The sequence below is a fragment of the Pinus tabuliformis genome, chromosome J (assembly GCF_031772625.1).
Source record: "Pinus tabuliformis cultivar Carrire ecotype Pingquan chromosome J, CPIR1, whole genome shotgun sequence".
Classification (NCBI taxonomy): domain Eukaryota; kingdom Viridiplantae; phylum Streptophyta; class Pinopsida; order Pinales; family Pinaceae; genus Pinus; species Pinus tabuliformis.
Genome location: NC_142295.1, coordinates 963,002,312 through 963,022,256, shown reverse-complemented (window position 1 = coordinate 963,022,256; position 19,945 = coordinate 963,002,312). Strand labels below are relative to the sequence as shown.

At 32.5% G+C, this 19,945-nt stretch overlaps 1 protein-coding gene across 1 annotated transcript; it reads left to right on the top strand.

Moving 5' to 3' along the window:
• The first annotated feature begins 11,602 nt into the window (after nucleotides 1-11,602).
• On the top strand, nucleotides 11,603-13,692 carry LOC149230031 (aquaporin NIP1-1-like). The gene is made up of 5 exons (XM_089375983.1): nucleotides 11,603-11,838; nucleotides 11,982-12,206; nucleotides 12,338-12,532; nucleotides 12,636-12,697; nucleotides 13,076-13,692. Exons 1-5 carry the CDS (start codon nucleotides 11,704-11,706, stop codon nucleotides 13,299-13,301), a joined length of 843 nt encoding a protein of 280 aa, XP_089232109.1. The 5' UTR covers nucleotides 11,603-11,703; the 3' UTR covers nucleotides 13,302-13,692.
• The last annotated feature ends 6,253 nt before the right edge of the window (nucleotides 13,693-19,945 follow it).

Below are 19,945 nucleotides of genomic sequence, written 5' to 3'. Positions count from 1 at the left end.
TCCATTAGACTCCTAGTACAACATCAGCACCACCCATTGGAATGGAAAGCATTGGGCTATTCAATACATATTATCCCATGGATAGCTTGATATTAAGGCACTTTCCAAAGCAATTTATGGTTCCTCCACTTGAAACCATCACTTGACACTCTAGTGTTGGATATAGGAAGCAATTCAATCCCTTTGCAATCTTACAATGAATAAAATTATGGGTACTCCCCAAATCAATCAACACTATTACCTTTTTCTTCTTGATATGTCCTTCTATCTTGATAGTTTGTGATCCAGGTGGATGTTGGTGGCCACCCACCTATCCCATTTGGACCCCCACAACTGTCACTTTCAGTTTTTTTGTTTCCTTAATTATAGCACAGTTTACTATTTTTAGCAGTTTTTCGGGTCCTAAACTTCTGGAGCCGTTTTGAGGCCCTAAACGACGTTTTTTGAGCCGTTTTGAGGCCCTAAACGACGTTTTTTTGGGAAATCCACCGCTAACGATTTTTCTATCTAAAAATCGTCTTTTCCGTCGTAGTCCTCGGAGAGATCTTTCCAACGGGCTATCATGCGCGTCAAACGGAGATAGTACGACCAATTCGCGACCCCGGGAAGTTGATGTACCAACTTACCCAAAAACGGGGCCCACAATTTGGTGTTTCATCTTCTAGGGTTAGGTTTTGGAATGTGAAGGGTTTTCCATTGTTTCTCAACAATAAATAGGCCCTCGAGCCTCATTGTAACACAGTTTTTGGGGAACAGTTCAGAGGCATGTAGCCGACACATCTCTTCTCAGAGATACGCTACCATCGCCCTAGCTGGGTTATTTCCATTTCTATTTGTAAGAATATTTCAGTATTTTACATCAATGAAATGAAGTATTATTTCTGCTGCATATTTTTCTTTATGTTTATCTCTGTATTTTATTGCGTTCCTATTTAAATCTGGATCAGTTTGAGGAGTGGTAGTTCCAGCCAATGCATTACAAGATATGGTTGGATTCATTTCTTCTTTATCTAGGATTTTTCCCTGGAGTATATCCTCTTCTTTTGACATTTCTTGTTCCTTTTCTTCCTCCCCTTCACAATCTATGTAGAATAATTTCTTCTTAGCACACTTATGACCTTAAGTGTATTTGATATCACAACTATAACAAAACCCTTTTGCTCTTTTTTCTTCCAATTGTTGTGGTGTCAACCTTGTAGGTTGTGGAAGGCTAGGGGCAACAACACTTCCATCTTTATAGTTGTGAGTGGTAGGCTTCCTGTTTGCCATAATTTTGCTTTCCATTTTTCTTGCTAACCTGAATGCCTTCTCCAATGAATCAGGTTCCCAAAGGCGAACCTCATGTTGGATATTATCCTTTAAAGTCCCTATGAACACATCAATCCTATGCTCCTCTGGAATATCTATTACCCTTATGTTCAATTTTTGGAAGTCCTCAATGTGCTCCATCCTTGAACCCTTTTGTTTGAGATTTATCAATTGGCTAAAAAAGGTGTTGTTTTTTGTATCCTCATAATGTGCTATCATTTCTTCCATAAAAATTTCCCAAGTGACAATTTGTTTACGAGAGAAAAGCCATCGATACCATACAAACTGATTTGGTTCCAAATATAAAGTTGCAATACATGCCTTTTGTGTGTTTAGCACATTATGGAGATCGAAAAATTTCTCCATCTGTAGTATCCATGTTCCAGGATCCTTTCCATCAAACTTCCTCATATCAACTTTTGGAACATGGTGGGTCTTCAATCCAACATTAGAGTCTACGAAATCATGATTAACATTTCTTTTGTTCTCATCATGATTTTCCTTTACTACCCTTTCACCATTAGTGACCGGCGACCATTTATTGTAGCAACTTATTCAAATTTATCTTCAATTCTTCCATCTTATCATCCATGCCATTCATCTTAGCATCCATGCCATCCATCTTAGCTTCCACGCCATCCATCTTAGCTTCCACGCCATCCATATTAACTTGCATGCCATTCATATTAGCTTCCACGCCATTCATCTTGGCTTCATTTACCTTTAGTGAGAGTGAAATTTGTTGTACTTGGTCTTGTAATTTTGATATATCATGTTGCATTTCTTCCTCTTCTTCACAAGTCATGCTAGATCTTTCAGGTTGCTTACTAGGTGTTTCCATTTTCTTTCTTCGAAGCATTAATTAATGCTAATAATTCTTCACTATTCCCTTTGAATTCCTTCAAAATAACTTTTCAAACCAATCTTATGCAAAATTTAAAACAAACTACACACCCTTTTTTCACTTTGTAAGAGCTCGATATTGAATATGTTGTATCTCTGTAACTGCTAATCTCAAATATCTGAAATCTCGTCCTGCGGTATCCCTTTGAGTACTCTTTCTAACGCTGCAATTCTAATCAAGATTGGATTCTCCAAGGAAGAGTTATGTCAAATATTTCACGGTGACCTGATTATAAACTAGTTTAGTAGAGAAAACTTGTACGATGTGCCACGTGTCACTGTTTTGACCTTATTACCTGAAACTGATACAAAGAAAACTACAGGTCGTCCTCTTTTTGAAACTTCTTACAAAATTTCAATATGATGCTCAAAGAAAAGTTATGACGATTTTCCCCAGGTCACCTGTTTCGAATGTAATTCGAGAGTCTACAAAAACCTTAACTTCCTCAAATCATATCTCTACAAATATAGCGAGACAAGCTCTGAAATTCAGACCTGAAGTTCAGAACAATTTTGGCTCAAATGGGTTTTTTTTGTAGCTTCTGAAATGTTGCAGAAAAAAAAGTTATAGCGAAAATTCCACGATGACCTGTTTGGAGCAGCAAAACCCTAGAATCCAAAGCTCTGATACCAAATGTTAGGAAACCAACTCACAAAAAGATAGAAAAGATAGATCAACGCCTTAGAATTCAGCCTCTTCAAGGGGGCAACCTCCTTTAAATTACACAAATGAACAATTCTTGGATGATACAAATGACTAAACCTCCCTTTTATATATAGGAGTTTAACGGGTCGCAATATAATCAAGCCAACATAACAGTAATAACATAAGGGCACAAAAATAACAATAAGGGATACAATGACAATAGTAATGGGGGAATCACTAGTATTATAGGGGCCTAACAGATGATATTTGGTTAAGTTTGACATGATGGCATGTTGATCAAGGTTTATGGCGTGCAACCCAAAGAGAAAAACTATGGAGAACACAACCACAAGCCATGGAATGAAATAATATTATGGGTTAGGTGTTATATTGAGTATTATATATATATATATATATATATATATATATATATATATATATATATATATATATATATATATATTAAAACCATATATTATATAGCTTTTCATAATTTAAATATTTAAACATTTATTTTTTTATTCATATATTATATATTGTATAGTTTTTCATTTTATTAATATAATGTACACCCTATGAGAAAGGTGTAGACATTAGTTAGTGAGTGGATGCATCCCATAGAGTAGGCATGAACTTCGCAGAGCATGAATTAAATACTCACTCAACAATTCAAGATTAACTATAGCAGTGAGCAAAACCCCACAACATCTATGAAAACAAATTTAGCAACTCCTAGTTTATTTTAATAGTGGTAGTTTTAGGATGGGAACTATTGATTTCCCATCTTTTACATCACAATGATGGAGGTTAAATAGCTATTGAGATGGATGACAACTATTAAACATTGTAAAATGAAACAAAACCTCCACACTATAAATATCATTGAGTTACCAACTCATTAACTACTCAACACTAATAACTATCTATATAGAAACCATTAAATACCTACAATAGCTAAATAAACCACAAATGCATGTTAACATAGTAAAATACTCAACATGAAAGAAAAAATAATGCATTAAGACATGAAATATCTTGGAAATCCAAAGAGAAAACCAACATTTAATTAGCTTCACTAGCCAGAATTTTATTATGCAAAAACAGTCATGTTTCTCTCCAATTCAACTCTATGCTTCTTAGTGAAATATAGGCATCATTTTTCTTCCCTTCTCAACCAAATAACCCCTTCTCCCACTAAAATATTCAACATATAGGATGGAGTCTTAGTTGGGGGGATAGCTTGAAGGTCAAGCATTCCCAAATAAAACTTTGTCTTAACATTACATCTTGTGCTTTCCTTATGTTCTTTTTTTTTAATGTAGGAGTATAGGTCATCAATCATGATGACATGGGGCCCTTCATGCCAACAAATTAGTCTCACATGTTTTCCATAGCCTCAAACCTTGACAGTGTTGATCATCATATAGCATATGCGATGAACAATTGTATAAATTACAAATTGAAATTTTTTGTTGAATATTAAAGGTTATATATTCCTTTTAATTTTTTGAAAAATACTTCTATATAAAAAATATATTTACATCAAAAACTCCAAAAAGGGAAAGGAAGGGTACATATAGAGGATATTAAATATAGAGGTAAATATAAATGATAGTTAATTTTGTTAATAGGGTTGAGATGTATTTAATTTGATTTGAATTATTAATTGGAACTGAGTGTTAATTGAGGGATATATTCCATGAAGGAAGATTAGGGTAAGAGGGAAAACTAAATTCTTGTTGTTAAGTATTGTCATAGACACTAGTCTTTAATTCCACTTCAATATTGTGTTGGTGTTTCTTTATTCTAAGAATTGATAATTTTAGGATTCTAGGTAGACATGTGATGATGATTGGTATCTTATTTCTTCTAGTATTTTTTATAATTGTTGCATCTATGATCACATCTTGCTACCTACATAATTTCATCTCCTCTACATTTATGTTATATTTTTTTCCAATTCTTTGTGTGAGTCATATTTGAGTATTAAACCCCTTCCATACCATCAGCTCATGCATCTACTATAACCATGTCAAATTTCAGTGCATACAAGCACAAACTAAAAAAAAATCAACGTTGGCCCCATTCACAACCCCCGACTCTTTGTGGGGTCAATTAATTAAAGCATAATCTCAATTGATTACTGAATGTTAAGTGAATTGAACATTCAATTGACCCCGAGAGTGTTTAGAGAATTGAATTTGTGACTTATCAATAGAAAATTATGGTGCTTTGACGATGGGTACTCGGCCAATTGAGCACCTAAGCTTGGATGGGCCTACTAAATATATAGCATGATAAGGACAGTAAAAATTAATCAATAATTCCATCTCCTTCACATTTATATTATAATATTGTTAAATTCTTTATGTGAGTCATATTTTATTCTCAAAAGCCTCCCATACCATCAATGCATGGATCTACTATAACCATGTCAAATTTTAGTGCATACAAGCACAAAATAAACAAAAATTCAACATTATCACCATTCACAACCCCCGACTCTATGCAAGGTCAAATAATTAAAGCATAATTTCCATTGATTGTTAAATGTTAAGTGCATTAAACATTCACTTGACCTCGAGAGAATTGATAGAATTGAACCTATGAACTCTCAATAGAAAATTAAGGTTCTTTGACGATGGGTACTTGATGAATTAAGTGTCTAACTGTTGACAGGGCTAGTAAATACATAGGATGATAAGGACAGTAAAAAATAATCAATAATTTATTCTCCTTGACATTTATGTTACAATTTTGTTGAATTATATGTGTGAGTCGTATTTGTGTCTTGGAACCCTTCCATACTGTCAACACATGCATCTATAACAACCATGCCAAATTTTAGTGCATACAAACACAAACTAAAAAAAATCAATGTTGGCCCCATTCACAACCCTTGACTCTATGTGGGGTCGATTAATTATATCATAATCTCCACTGGTTGCTAATTGTTAATTGAATTAAACATTTACCTAACACCAAGAGCATCAAAAAAATCAAACTCGTGACCTATCAATGGAAACTTAAGGTGCTTTGATGATGGGTACTTGACCAATTGAGTGGATAACCCTCGATGGGGCTAGTAAATACATAGGATGATAAGGACAAAAAAAAATAAAAAAAAATTATCTCCTCAAAATTTATGTTATATTTTTTTGAAATTCTTTGTGTGAGTCATATTTCAGTCTCGGAACCCTCCTATACTATCAACACATGAATCTACTATAGCCATCATAAATTTCAGTGCATACAAGAACAAACTGAAAATTTTCAAAATTAGCCCCATTCACAACCCCCAGATCTATGCGGGGTCAATTAATTAAAGCATAATTTCCACTGATTGCTAACTTTTAAATGAATTGAACATTTATATTACCTGAAGAGCATCGAGATAATTGAACTCGTGACCTCTCAATATAAAATTAAGGTGCTTTGATGATGGGTATTCAACCAACTGAGTGTATAACCCTCAACATGGCTAGTAAATACATAGGATGATAAGGATAGTAAACAATAATCAATAATTTCTTATCCCTGAAATTTATATTATATTTTTTTCAAGATATTTGTGTGAGTCATATTTGAGTCTTGGAACCATCCCATATCATCAATGCATGCATCTACTAAACCATGTCAAATTTCAGTTCATACAAACACAAATTGAAAAAAATTCAATATTGGCCGCATTCACAACCCCCCACTCTACATAGGGTTAATTAATTAAAGCATAATTATTGTTGATTACTAAATGTTAGGTGAATTTAACATTTACCTAACCTCAAGAGTGTCAAGATAATTTAACCCATAAACTCTCAATGACAAATTAAGGTGCTTTGGCAATGGTTACTCAACCAACATAACGCCTAACCCACAATAAGGCTAAATACATACCTCAATGAGCTTCTCTTGGTTTCAAGAATAATATATTCTTTACTAAACAATGCCAACCATGTGAAGGTATAAGCTCATATGTCGCCCCCCTCTGACCACATGACTCTCAATTCCACAATACCCAATTTATCTACTGTAAAATATTTGAAAGCAATATAATAAGAATCAAACATAGCTACAAATACTAAGAAAACAAAAATTTAAGGAAAATGAAAGAGGACAAATCAACTAAAAACATATAAACACATACCTTGTACATTTCAACATTTTGAAATCAGTAATATTATTCTTCATCTAAGTCAACATATGTATCATCCAGTTTCGAATTGATGTTGAAAGGATTGGCCAATTCAACATCATCATCAATGTCATCATTTTCATCATATCATCGTTGTTATCATCATCAATAACATTCTCCCCTACATTTTGTTCTACTTCTTCGAGTTATTCATGTAACAGTACATTGTCGATATCATCTTCATGTAGAAAATTTTCTTGAATAACATCTTCTTGGACTTCATGGATGTCTTCATTTGACACATGAATTAGTTTCTCCTCTACACCATAATATCATCTTCTTTAGCTACATTATACTCTATCGGCCTTCTTCTTGGATCATAGCTAATAACATATGACTAAATTCCTCTATGTGCAACATCTGAGTAAAACACTTGTTCTCATTGGTTTTAAAGAGCATAATTATGTGGCCCTGGCTCATATTTCCTTATATTAACAATGGTAAATTCGTTATCATGTTGAATAATAGTTCTATCATGATCACATTCATTTATTCGTAGCATGTACCATTTATCGAATAGAACCAATTTGAAGGAATTAAATTCACACTCAAGTATGTCAACCAAATACCCATAATATTGATTTTGAGAGACTTATGGACATGTATCACTTCTAAAGGAAACATTAGTGACCTAGAAGACTACAATTATCCCACAATGATAAGTATTCCTCTTTTCATCCAACTTTTTGATGCAAAAGTCACGACCATTGTACCACATAGCCTTGTGGTGTTTCAACTACAATATGCCAAAAACATAATGAAATTCATTTTCAATTAATAAACAAATTTATATAAATTGTAAAGTATCTAAAAAAAACGCACACCTGCGTTCACATTAATAATTTATAAATAACTTAATAAAATATTGCAAGGTGAAAATGCATGCTTTCCTGTTTATCTTTCAAACCGCTTACTCAATCAATTTACCTCTATGTAAGATTGATATCTCCTTTACAATGAGCTTCTATGACCAATGTAGACACCCCTTCCCATGATAACCTACCATCATGTTGTATACATCTTTCAATACATACCTTCAACTAGTCAATATTGTTTACAATGTACATACATAGTGCATCCCACTCTCGACCAACTTTATCAGAAAATCAAAATTCACCAATAAATATTAGTTGTCATGGTAACTATTAATAATTTATGAAATATTAAAAATTAGATAATAATGAGATAAACAAAAATTAAAATACTATATGCACCACAGATTGATATACCATATATCCCTCCACCATAGAAACCTCAAGACATGCTCTTTTTTTAACCAAATCCTTCAATGATTTCAAGTTCCTCTTTACCATCCACATTGATATTGTGTGTACAGGTTCACACAATTCAATCTCCTCATCTTGGTGTATGAGATAGCGTTCTTGTGCATTCAAAAATTCCGAAGGTAGATACTTTTGCATTTCACACATTAGTTGATGAATTTCTCCCTTCCAATACTTTATATCTTCTTTATGGAATTATTTTAATGACAACCATTTATAGATAATATAAGAAAATAACAAGTTTCAAGCAAACATAACATATTACATTACAAGTAAAACACATGTTAGTAAGTTGAACAACAATTTGAAAAGAAACTTTGCATATAAATCACTACTTACCTCATGTATTTCCCAACATCATATATAATTATTTGACATTGTTGTCGAATTTGTATGGGAGAGATAGAGGTAGAACATACTGTAACATTAAAAATGAATTGTAATTTGTTTAAGCCAAAGTACACAAAAAAATCTATGAATATGTATACCAAAACTGAAATATATATAACAAAATAATTACCTTAGTGACGGTATGCCAATAATGTGTTTTTACCCCACCAAATTCACCTTTATTTGTTAAAATATTTTTTGTGTTTGAAGAAAAACCTATGGGAAATTTAATTCTTTGAATGACATCCTTTACATCATTTCTTTTCTTCGCTGTTAATGACCATGGAAGTCTATTTCAATCTCCATCACTATTTGTTCGAATCACATTTTGCATTGCATGATTGGCTTCATGAATGCTACTACAAATTTTGACAATTCTTTCTTTATCCCTCGTACTATATATGATTTTCCAAAATGTTTCCATCACATTCTTTCTTATATGAATTGTATCAAACAAATCAAGTATTATTAGGTCCTTTAATAGAAAACTGTAATATGAAATAATATTAATCCACTCATACATCAAGTAGATCACAATTAAATCCCAGAGATGATCCAGATCCTTATCCATATTTTAATAGAAAGCTGTAATATGATATAATATTAATCCACTCATACATCTATTTGATCACAATTAAATCCCGGAAATGATCCAGGCTCTTATTCTTTTGAAAACTGTAATCTGAAACAAATACTAATCCATTTATACATTTATTGGCTCACAATTAAATGTTAGAGTTGATCTAGAGATTTATCCTTAATTACAAAGCAATACTAATCCATTTATACATTTATTGGCTCACAATTAAATGTTAGAGATGATCTAGAGCTTTATCCTTAACTACAAAGCTCTAATTAAAATGTTAATTTTTTTTTTTATTTGGAATGATAATTACATATTTCTAATTAAATATTAGTTATTTTTTTTATTTTATTTGGAAGGAAAAGATGGAAATATGGGGATACTTCTCCACATTTTATAGATAGTAAATAAGTGAATAGTAGTTCTGACTACTAAACATTATAATGATAAATTCTAAAATATATTAAAAGTTAATAGAAATATTTAACCATGATTACGTTAATAAAATGATATTAGTTTTTTAATATATTATTTATATTAAATTATTTTTAAATGGTTAAAAATACATTTTATCAATGAAATGATTTTTTTTTAAGTATTTTTCAAAAATAATTTAGCAGTCTAAATTTTTTAGGTTTTTTTTAGTCAACTTTGTAAATATCTGTGGCATTTGTAAGTTTGAATTGATTATGTTTTACAATTAGAGTACATCATAGTTTTTTTCAAAAATTGAATCCATTCATACTTCCAGAAATGCATTCTAAATAACTGAAAATTATAGTTTCTAGATTACCAAATCTCTAATAGAAAAACCAAAACATAGAATAGCTAGTTTGCTCATTTCCAATAACATAGTTTAAGTTTTTTTTAGAAACTCAATGTACTCACACTTTCTTTTTTTCTTTTTTAAATTTTTTATTTTGAGAACAAAACTATAAAAGAAATAGATATCTAGCCAAGTCGCCATATATATACTCACTTAAAAAAACTATATAATTACTCTATTCCAAAACTTAAACATATCAATTCATAACACTAAAACCTAAATAAAAATCATTTTTTTTTACATTAACTCGATCATTTTAACCTGAACTTAACGAACTCACCCTATATGCTCACTTATATACTCACTTAAAAGAACTATATAATTACTCTACTCTAAAACTATATACTAACTTATATACTCACTTTAAAGGACTATATAATTATTCTATTCTATAACTTAAACACATCAATTCACAAAACAATTACTCTATTCTTACTTTGACCGGAACCTAACGATAAGAAATTGTAAAACCTGAAATGGTATTTTTAAGAATCCAAAGGATGTGAACGGACATGTCATGAGTTATGGAACATAGTGGTTACACAGACAACCAGTGAACAGAACAGAATTTTAACTGAAACATATTACTTCAGTGGAGATTTTCGTACCGATGCAATTTCTACGCAGGTTCAACTTCGAATGGAAAATGGCAAAATGGCGGCCCACAAGCGTACAGGAAAGTCGAAGTATTCAGCAAGGAGCTGTCTTTTGAAGACTTTTCACACCGTCAGTATTACGACTTTGTCACTGTCAATTTCTTTTTGACAAATGGAAACAGGGAATCCAGTCATGTCGGCCGGCTTCATCGGAGAATGTATGGATTTTAAAAAGCATCCACTGTGAATTACATTCCACCCAACCTACCACTTGCTCAGCTCTTATCATGCTCACGTCATGGTTTTGATCTTGATCTGCGTAGTGTAAATGGAACACGTTTTCGCTTGAAAAATAATAAAGATTTAAGCGAGATTTTTAAAAATAAATTCCAAACACTAAAATTCTAGATGTCCCAGTTGGTGATGAGATATTTTCCCAAAAAAATTGAAAATCTAATTATAATTATTAAGCTTTATTTTCCAAGAAAAATTGAAAATCTATTATAACTATTAAACTTTAAAATTTTGAGTACCCATAATCTTCTAAATAATAAAAAAACAATTTAAACATTACCGCCATTATATTTCTTGAAAAATTTACAAAAAAATTCACAGCCCAAAATTATGGCCACATTAGAGTACGCCCTCTAAAATGGTGTGAAATTCAAGTTAAGTGTTGATTGTTTGTGTGTAATCCAAGTCTATAGGACTGAAAAATTAAGCTAAGCCTTGAGTTTGTGTGTAATCCAAGTCTGTTGGAGGCCTGCTTAGGAAGTCAATCTGAACAGACTGGAAGGAGCCAATGATTTGACGGCGCCGTAGAAAAATATTAAAGCCCACAGTTGGGGTTGTGTGGGTATAAATTGGAGGAGGACATAGGGCGACTTAGGCATTCACAAGTATTTCATTTCTTTCAAGAAAACGATATACTTGGGAATTATTAGTTTCAGCATAAGCTCTTGTCCAAGGCCCCATTATGGCTTTAGATAATATGCCAGAACAAGTAAATGCCAATTCTGTTAGAAATATTGAAGAGGGGAGAGGAGAAAGTTATGTTTATACTGAGAGAACCTGTGGGTCATTCTTGCCATCTGTTGTTTTTGCTCAGAAGGTTTGATTGTAATTAAATTTCCTGTTATTCATCTTTTCAATAGTAATCTTTTAACAAGCTTAATGATCTGAAAGCAAAAAATGCATTTTCTTATATGCTTTTCTGAACCCAAATATGGTTTGCCATGGATATATTTTGTGCAGGTGGTAGCAGAAATTATTGGGACATTTTTCCTGATATTTATAGGGTGTGGATCAGTTGTTATTGATAAGAAAACCAACGGTTCCATAACTCATCTTGGTGTGTCCCTTGTATGGGGACTGGCAGCCATGATCATAATTTACTCCACAGGGCATATTTCTGGAGCTCATTTGAACCCTGCAGTAACCCTGGCCTTTGCAGCTGTTAGGAGATTTCCATGGACTCAAGTATGTATGCAATTTTTCTCTCAAATTATAATGACCAGCAGGGGCACTGAATTAGAAGGGTTAGATGCTAGGGTAGAGATATAGTTATGAGGATTGACATTGGCTGGACTTTTATTGGTTTGAAATCACAGGTTCCAGCCTACATAGGAGCTCAAGTTTTTGCAGCAATCTGTGCTGGATTTGTCCTCCGTTTGATGTTTGGAGATGTGGCACACATTGGAGCAACCGTTCCTTCAGGCTCAGACATGCAGTCCTTCGTCTTGGAAATTTTTGTTACGTATTTGTTGATGTTTGTGATTTCTGCAGTGGCCACCGATACAAGAGCGGTAGATCTCTATGGACTTTTCCCCATTTGCATAATTACTGATTATGTATAGCAGTTAGAATGAACAGAACGAAAAGTTGACTGTTGAATATTCAATTACACAGATTGGTGAATTGGCGGGAATGGCAGTTGGAGCGACCATTGCAATGAATGTAGCCCTATCTGGGTATAGATTCTTATTCTTATTCTTATTTTTATGGGTATTGATTATAGATTTAGGGAATATTTGAGAATTATGGAGCCAGGTAATTCATTTTCAAATTATACAGTAAATCAATTGATTTACTTTATGGAATTATGGGATATTCTCAAAACCTGCAATTCTCAAATTATACATGAACTCAATTGGTTTACTTTACGGAATTATGGGATATTCTCAAAATCTGCCTGCCATCTACGCTTCTTGACATTTTCTGCAACTAATTTTCCCAAATCAATCCTACAGGATATTCTCAAAATCTGCAATCTGCACTTTTTGACATTTTCTGCAAGTAATTTTTCCAAGTCAATCCTAAATTGACATATTGCATTTATCTTTTGGCAGACCAATTTCAGGAGCTTCCATGAATCCTGCAAGGACCCTAGGTTCAGCGGTGCCTGGCAACAAATATACAAGCATTTGGATATACATGGTTGCACCTATTCTCGGTGCCATATTAGGTGCACTTTCTTACAACATGATTCGCCTGACAGATAAACCTGTGCGAGAGATTACGAAGACTGGTTCTTTCCTTAAGAGCCAGCGCCACAGCAGATCCGGTTCAGTATAGAACTCTTCAAACTAACCCCCACTAGTCCCATTTCTAACCTTCAGGCGTGCTGTCATGTTTGAGACTAATGTAGTTTTGAGAGGACTTGCGATAATTTGAATAAATAATGTTTCAAATGTGATAAATGTTTTCTGTAAACCATGCAGTAAAATTGCAGGCTGTCTTTCCTTTCCCATGTTTAACAGGAATACAGTTGAGATGACTTTCCTGTCTAACATGTACTCTGTCAGAGGAGAGTAACAAGCTAATCTGTTCATTAGTGTCATGGAGTATTAATAATGAACCAGAAAGGAAAATCGACTGAAATAATATCAGGGTGTGATAGTCATGGCTCAGATAACCAAATTTGCATTATGTTTATTATATAAATTTTATATAAATTTATTTAGTTTGATTTTTTAGATTTTTTGGAAAAATTTGAGGTTAAATCTTGATTTGTGTTATTTAAACTGGTTTATTTGAATGTATATATATATATTCACCACTCTGAAAAATCCCTAGAACACTTAAATTATACCGGAATTACTCATCAAACTTGTGATTTCAATAAATTCCTACTAAATTTTTAAAAAATTAAACCAAAAAACCCATTTAAAAAACTTCCCAAAAAATTCCCACCAAATACAACTAGATTTTCCATTTTCAATATATGTCTCGTTCACCGTTTTATACACCTTGACTATTTGGCATTCGTATCTTCCTTTTGTCAACAACAATTGACATTTCGATTTCCTTGTCGTATCTTTTTAACGCTAACCATGTGATTATGAATCGACGTATATGACCAACATAGACTTTTTAACTTAAAATATTAATTTTTATTCGGCGAAAAATCTTGAAGTTGGTATTTTGAAATAATTAAGTTAAAGAATAAGTTTAAGGTTCACATAAATGTATTTTTAATTAAATATAGATATATGTAAATATAAAATTCAATTGTAAATAGAGATTTTAAAATTTAGGTTAATTAAATAAATAAAATTATATGTGGAAAAATAATTATTTACTTTTGTATATTAATTTAATTTTAAGGTTATTTTTAAGTTAGACATTAAATTGTATTATTACATTTATTCAATTTAATTTCTATTAAATTAACATAACTATATTATGTGGTCAATTAATAATATTTTTAATCTTGGAGATTCATATCTTTAATTTATAAAATAGACTTTATTACAATACTATGGGCCAATATCATGATTTACTAATATCACATGTCCAAAAAAACATAATCCCTGTTCATATGACATTTTTTAATTAATCAATTTAATTAAACGGAAAAAATGACATAACTACTTTTGAAATATATCTCAATTTTTGGTTTGTGACTAGTACTAAGAAAATTCTAAGATATTATGTGGAAGTTAAATCCATACCATCCATGTTATACCTAGCACAACCATATAAATTAAATGGTTGGTAAGTACCAATAGAAGTCAATCCATAATAAACATCAAAATACTTCATAATACATATTATTAAAATTAAAAATATCATAAAAACAAACAAAATTGTAACTTTATTTTAAATATTAGTATTATTATATTTATTAAAATGAGTTCATATATATGTTTAAATTTTTAACCATGGAAATTTACCCCTACTTTACTATGGATATTCTTAATCTGTAAATAGGTTTTGACACAATATCATAGGCCAATACCATGATTTATCAATACCACATGTCCAAAAATACCATAACTCTTCATATGACACTTGTTCATATGACATTTTTTAATTAATAGGTTTAATTAAAATGCCAAAAAAAACATAAATACTTTGGAAAAAAATAGCAACCATTAATTTTTGTATACTTCTAAAAATATTCTAGAATATTCCATGGAAGTTAAATCCTTACCATCCACCTAATAATTATTGATAATTAAATTGAAATTTTGGAAGCCCTATTCCAAAATAGGCACATCTACATAATTATTGATAACTAAATTAAAATTTTGAAAGCTTCATTCCTTGTTAACATGTGCTTGTCAAGTGAGTCATATTATTTGTACTTGTTTTTGTAGACCCACTTGTAAACAATTGCATTGGTTCCAAATAGAGGATCCACCAATTTCCATGTTCAAATCATACTCCTTTTGAGCTGCGTCTTTCCATTCATCATGAAAAGCAAATTCTTTAAAGGAAGTTGGTTCAAAGTTAGTAGATATATTCAATTCATAATCTTATGAAACATCCATATCATCTATATTAATTGAATCATAATTATCTAAGATATCTCCATTTTATCTGGTGAAATTTCTCATTCATGTATTTTTGACTTCATTAGGATGAACACTTTCAAATATTTTGATGATCCACTCTTAGGGATGTTTGTGAGATGGTCTAGGTTTCTCCAATGATTAAGATGGGGATACATAAAGATTCAATGTTTCAATCCTCTCAATCACATCACTCAAAGGGTCTTCCCATTCTGATGAAGTTATTAAAACTTCATAAAGAGGAGATGATGCTTCATAAGGAGGTTCTATAAACTAATCCAAGATAGGGATACCCCCTTCAATATTTGGAATCTCATTATAAAATTCATGATATGTATTTACATGAGTGAATCTGTCACAACAATCAAGCTATCACCCAACAATATTGTCATTATTGGAAGATTCATAAAACAATACGTCTTTGGAAAGAATAAACATTTTATTTACCTCATCATAAAGATGATATTCCTTGGTGGTATATGAATACCCCAAAAAGATACACTTCCAACTTCTTGAATCAATATTTCTTCTTTATTCCTTGGGAATCAAGTCATAGCAAGTAGAACCAAAGAACCTAAAATTCCTTATTTAATGAATGAAACCATACCACATTTCATAAAGAGCCTTATTTCTTAGAGCATGAGATCAACATTTTTCTTTTCACATATACATCACATAGAACCACATTAGCTCAAACCATTAACTTAACATTTTTGGGAAAAATTATAGATTAAACCATATTTGTAATAGACCTATTCATTCTTCCAGCTAAACAATTTTGTTAAGGATTGTATGGAACTATAATTTGATGTTGAATCCCATGTTGGAAAATATAGTTTTCAAATTCATTATAAGTACATTATTTTATAATAATAGTATGAAGGGATCCAATATGGGATTGTGCTTTAAATTTGAAACCATACATGATTTTTTTAAAGTTTCAAAAGATTGAGATTTACTTTTCAACAAGTACACCCAACATTATTGTGCAATCATCAATAAAAGGTTATCATATATTTATTTCCTTCAACAGAAGGAACAAGCATGGGGTCACAAAAATCAGAGTATATCAGTCCAATTTTTATATATGCTCTAAAAGTGGAATCATGAAAGGGTTGTTTGGTATTGTTTCGAGGGATACATGCATCAAATTGCTTTTGTTTCTTAAGTAGAGTATAAAAACTAAAAACGTCATTCTTTCTCAGTAAACGAAAGTTGTCATAATTAATATATCCAAGTCTAACATGCCAAAAAAGAAATCTAACATGCCAAAGAAGACTAAATGGCACTGTACCTCAACCATGATGACAGATGTATGCAAAATTCTATATAAAGATAAATTTCCCTTTCAACTTCAATAAACTTTCATCCTCCACTCTGATCATGAAAACTATTTTGTCATATTCCTTCCTTATTCATACTTTACCATTGAAGATAGGAATAGAGTGGCCTTGCTAGTGAATGTGCACAAGGGACAATCAATTTCTTCATAGCTTTAGAATATATAGTGCATCATGTAGAAGAAAATTAAAAAATACAAGAAGTTTAAGCTTAATGGTCCCAAGTCCTCGGGATTTAACACTTCATTTATATACAAAATACATTATTCCATCTAGCATGTTGCACATATGTTAAGTTGCCATGCATCTCTCCAAGAAATAGATGAAGTGTGAAAAAAATCTTTAGTTACTCTAATATTTCAATTAAAAAAAGTATAATGAGTAGATTCAGATGCTCTACCTTTTGCTAGATCTCAGTAACAAAAATTGAGTCATTTTTCAACGAAGAAAAAAGGGGGTTTTGTTAAATGTGGAACATGGTATAGTTGCATTTAATCAATGTTTTCCAAATTCGTCGTAATTCTAATTCCTACCACGTTGGTACATCGACGAAATTATGAATAATACGACATCGAAATACCGACAAAAACATGACTCTTTGTTGTGTCACACGATTGAATATCAATGGAGTTGGTCTACTGCTGAAAGTTCGACTAATACACTGTCGGAATATCAATGGAAAGAGGACTCTTATGGTGTCACATGATCAACGATCAATGCAATTAGTCTATTGTTTAAAGTAAGCTTACTTTGAAGAAACTTGTTGGTCGAAGCCCGATGGTGTTTGGCATCACTCTACCAACACCTCGGGCATATGAGTCTAAAGAGTGATGAAAATGTTAGAGTTGGTAGAAAGATGATAGGAAAAAAAAATTACGAATTTTTTATATTACCAATGTTAGTGGGCATCATAATGTCCTCCGTAAGAGCGATGAGTATCCATTAACAACCACCATAAGGTCAAAATTTTGTGTTTTTCTTTTAAATACTGCAATAGCCATATGTGGCATTGATTGAAATCCATGCGGTGGAAAAATTACAATAAAGAAGATGAAAATGGAAGGAATTTATGTCATGTTCAGTGTTTTCTCAAAATATCCAAATGAGAGTTCCGCCAAAATTTCTCTATATAGCTCATATACATAGAGTGAACCCTAACATTTGATCATGGCTACTGTGATAAAAATTAATAATAGGCTTTGGTTTTAATAGAGGTGAGGGAGGACTCCTAGAGTAGCTAATACATGTCCACAAGTTACAATTTATTGGGAAAAGAATAACAAGCTACTAGACATTGAAATAGAATCATCCTCTTCCTAAGTGCCCATGTTAATATGGATGAGGATGAAAATGAGGAAATTTGACAAGCATTGGTGCCTTAAAATAAAGGACCGATACAAGAGAAGTGTCTCATGTTGTTTTTCCATGACACTAGAGTCTAGTTTGGAATCTTACAATCACTGATGTTACCAATCCAAGTATCAAAACAAACTGCTTTACACAATGAAACAATACATAGTAGTAAATCTACTAGTGCACAACATATACACAACTTTTTACAATTTCAGTAACAACCCAACTTTGTTATATCAATCAACTAATAATACAATTGTCTACGGATCTTGTACTAGGGATAATGACCATCACGCATCCACAAGTACAAGAATACAAGAACAAGATACACTGACGATCTAGATGATGTAGTCAATGATCACAAGTCATTTATTGTATCCTAAACACATTGTGAGTCCTTCACTTTTGTTCTGGAGCACTACCTCTATCAATGCACCAAATCCTTTAGGCCACTAAACTTGGCTCTCCAACTTTCCCTCTAAATGATCATAAATCCATATACAACCAACGCATAGGGTCTTCATGCTCACTAGCTTCTCCTTCATACTTCAAGGCCACAACACTTTGAATATTCTTCCCCAATGCTTATCCTCGTCTACTTAGGCACTTATTCCCGCTAATGTATTCTTGTGGTTCTCTAATGAAGACAAACTTTAGCCAGGAATTTTTCCACCTATCAATGTCAAACATCCCTTCTCCAACAATGAACTTGGGCTACAAACTGCTCCTCTATAACCTCCTCCTTTAGTCCTTCAAAGATCAGTTATTGAGCTCATCATTTGTTCCACTCCTAGTATCTCATTAGTCCTTCAACACTTATGGCACACTTGGTCCACTTCCACACTTCCCTCCAATATTCCACAATTGTCCAAGAACAAAACCATCCAATTGATCCAAACTTGGACCCAATACCTAGCAACAACGAAGAAATAATATACCTATAAATTATTATTCATGCTAATGAAGTCTGCTCATTGGTTAGGGAACACCTCTAGCCCACATCAACCGTCCATCTATGACAAAATATCCCACAAAACATTGTGGCCTCCTTTAATCTACAAGCCTCTGCCACCCACTGACTTGGTAGGCACCTACAACACCCTGTTTAGGCTTTTTTGACCCTCTAAACAACCACTAGAGTAGCTCGGCATAGTCTCCATGGGTATGTGATCTTCTCATCCTATTCAAACAAGAGAAACCACCTCAAATTATGCCTAGAACATAACCCTTCTCCTTGGATTAGACTGCTCCTTAACTCAACTTAATAGTTATGAGAAATGAGCCCTAAAACCGATTCGTCCCTCTCCTTCGCTAAGAACCTAAGATCTATGGACAAGTCTGATATATTCCTCCTTGTGTGGGTTTCTATTGTGTTTCTCTTGGATGTTTCTTTAAGCCTCCATGAGCTCCTTAATTTATATCATTCTCTATTGGCTTTTCCAACTTTTCATGAGGTTTAATTTTGCCCTAGCCAACATTTTCTAACTTGTGCAAGCCCAACAGTGACACAAACAAATTATTTTATCACATTGTACCTCATGTTTGAGTGATTGAAGTTTCCCCTTGCTCCTCTAGGGGTCCTCTATCACCTCAAAGCATCAAATCACTCAACCACCTCATGGTTTTTGCCACACACTGATGGGTACAAAGCCCACAAAACACTTTTGTGGCACTCCAACCTCCAAACCCCTGAACCCTAGGGCTTGGAGTACCTCCCAAGATACTATAT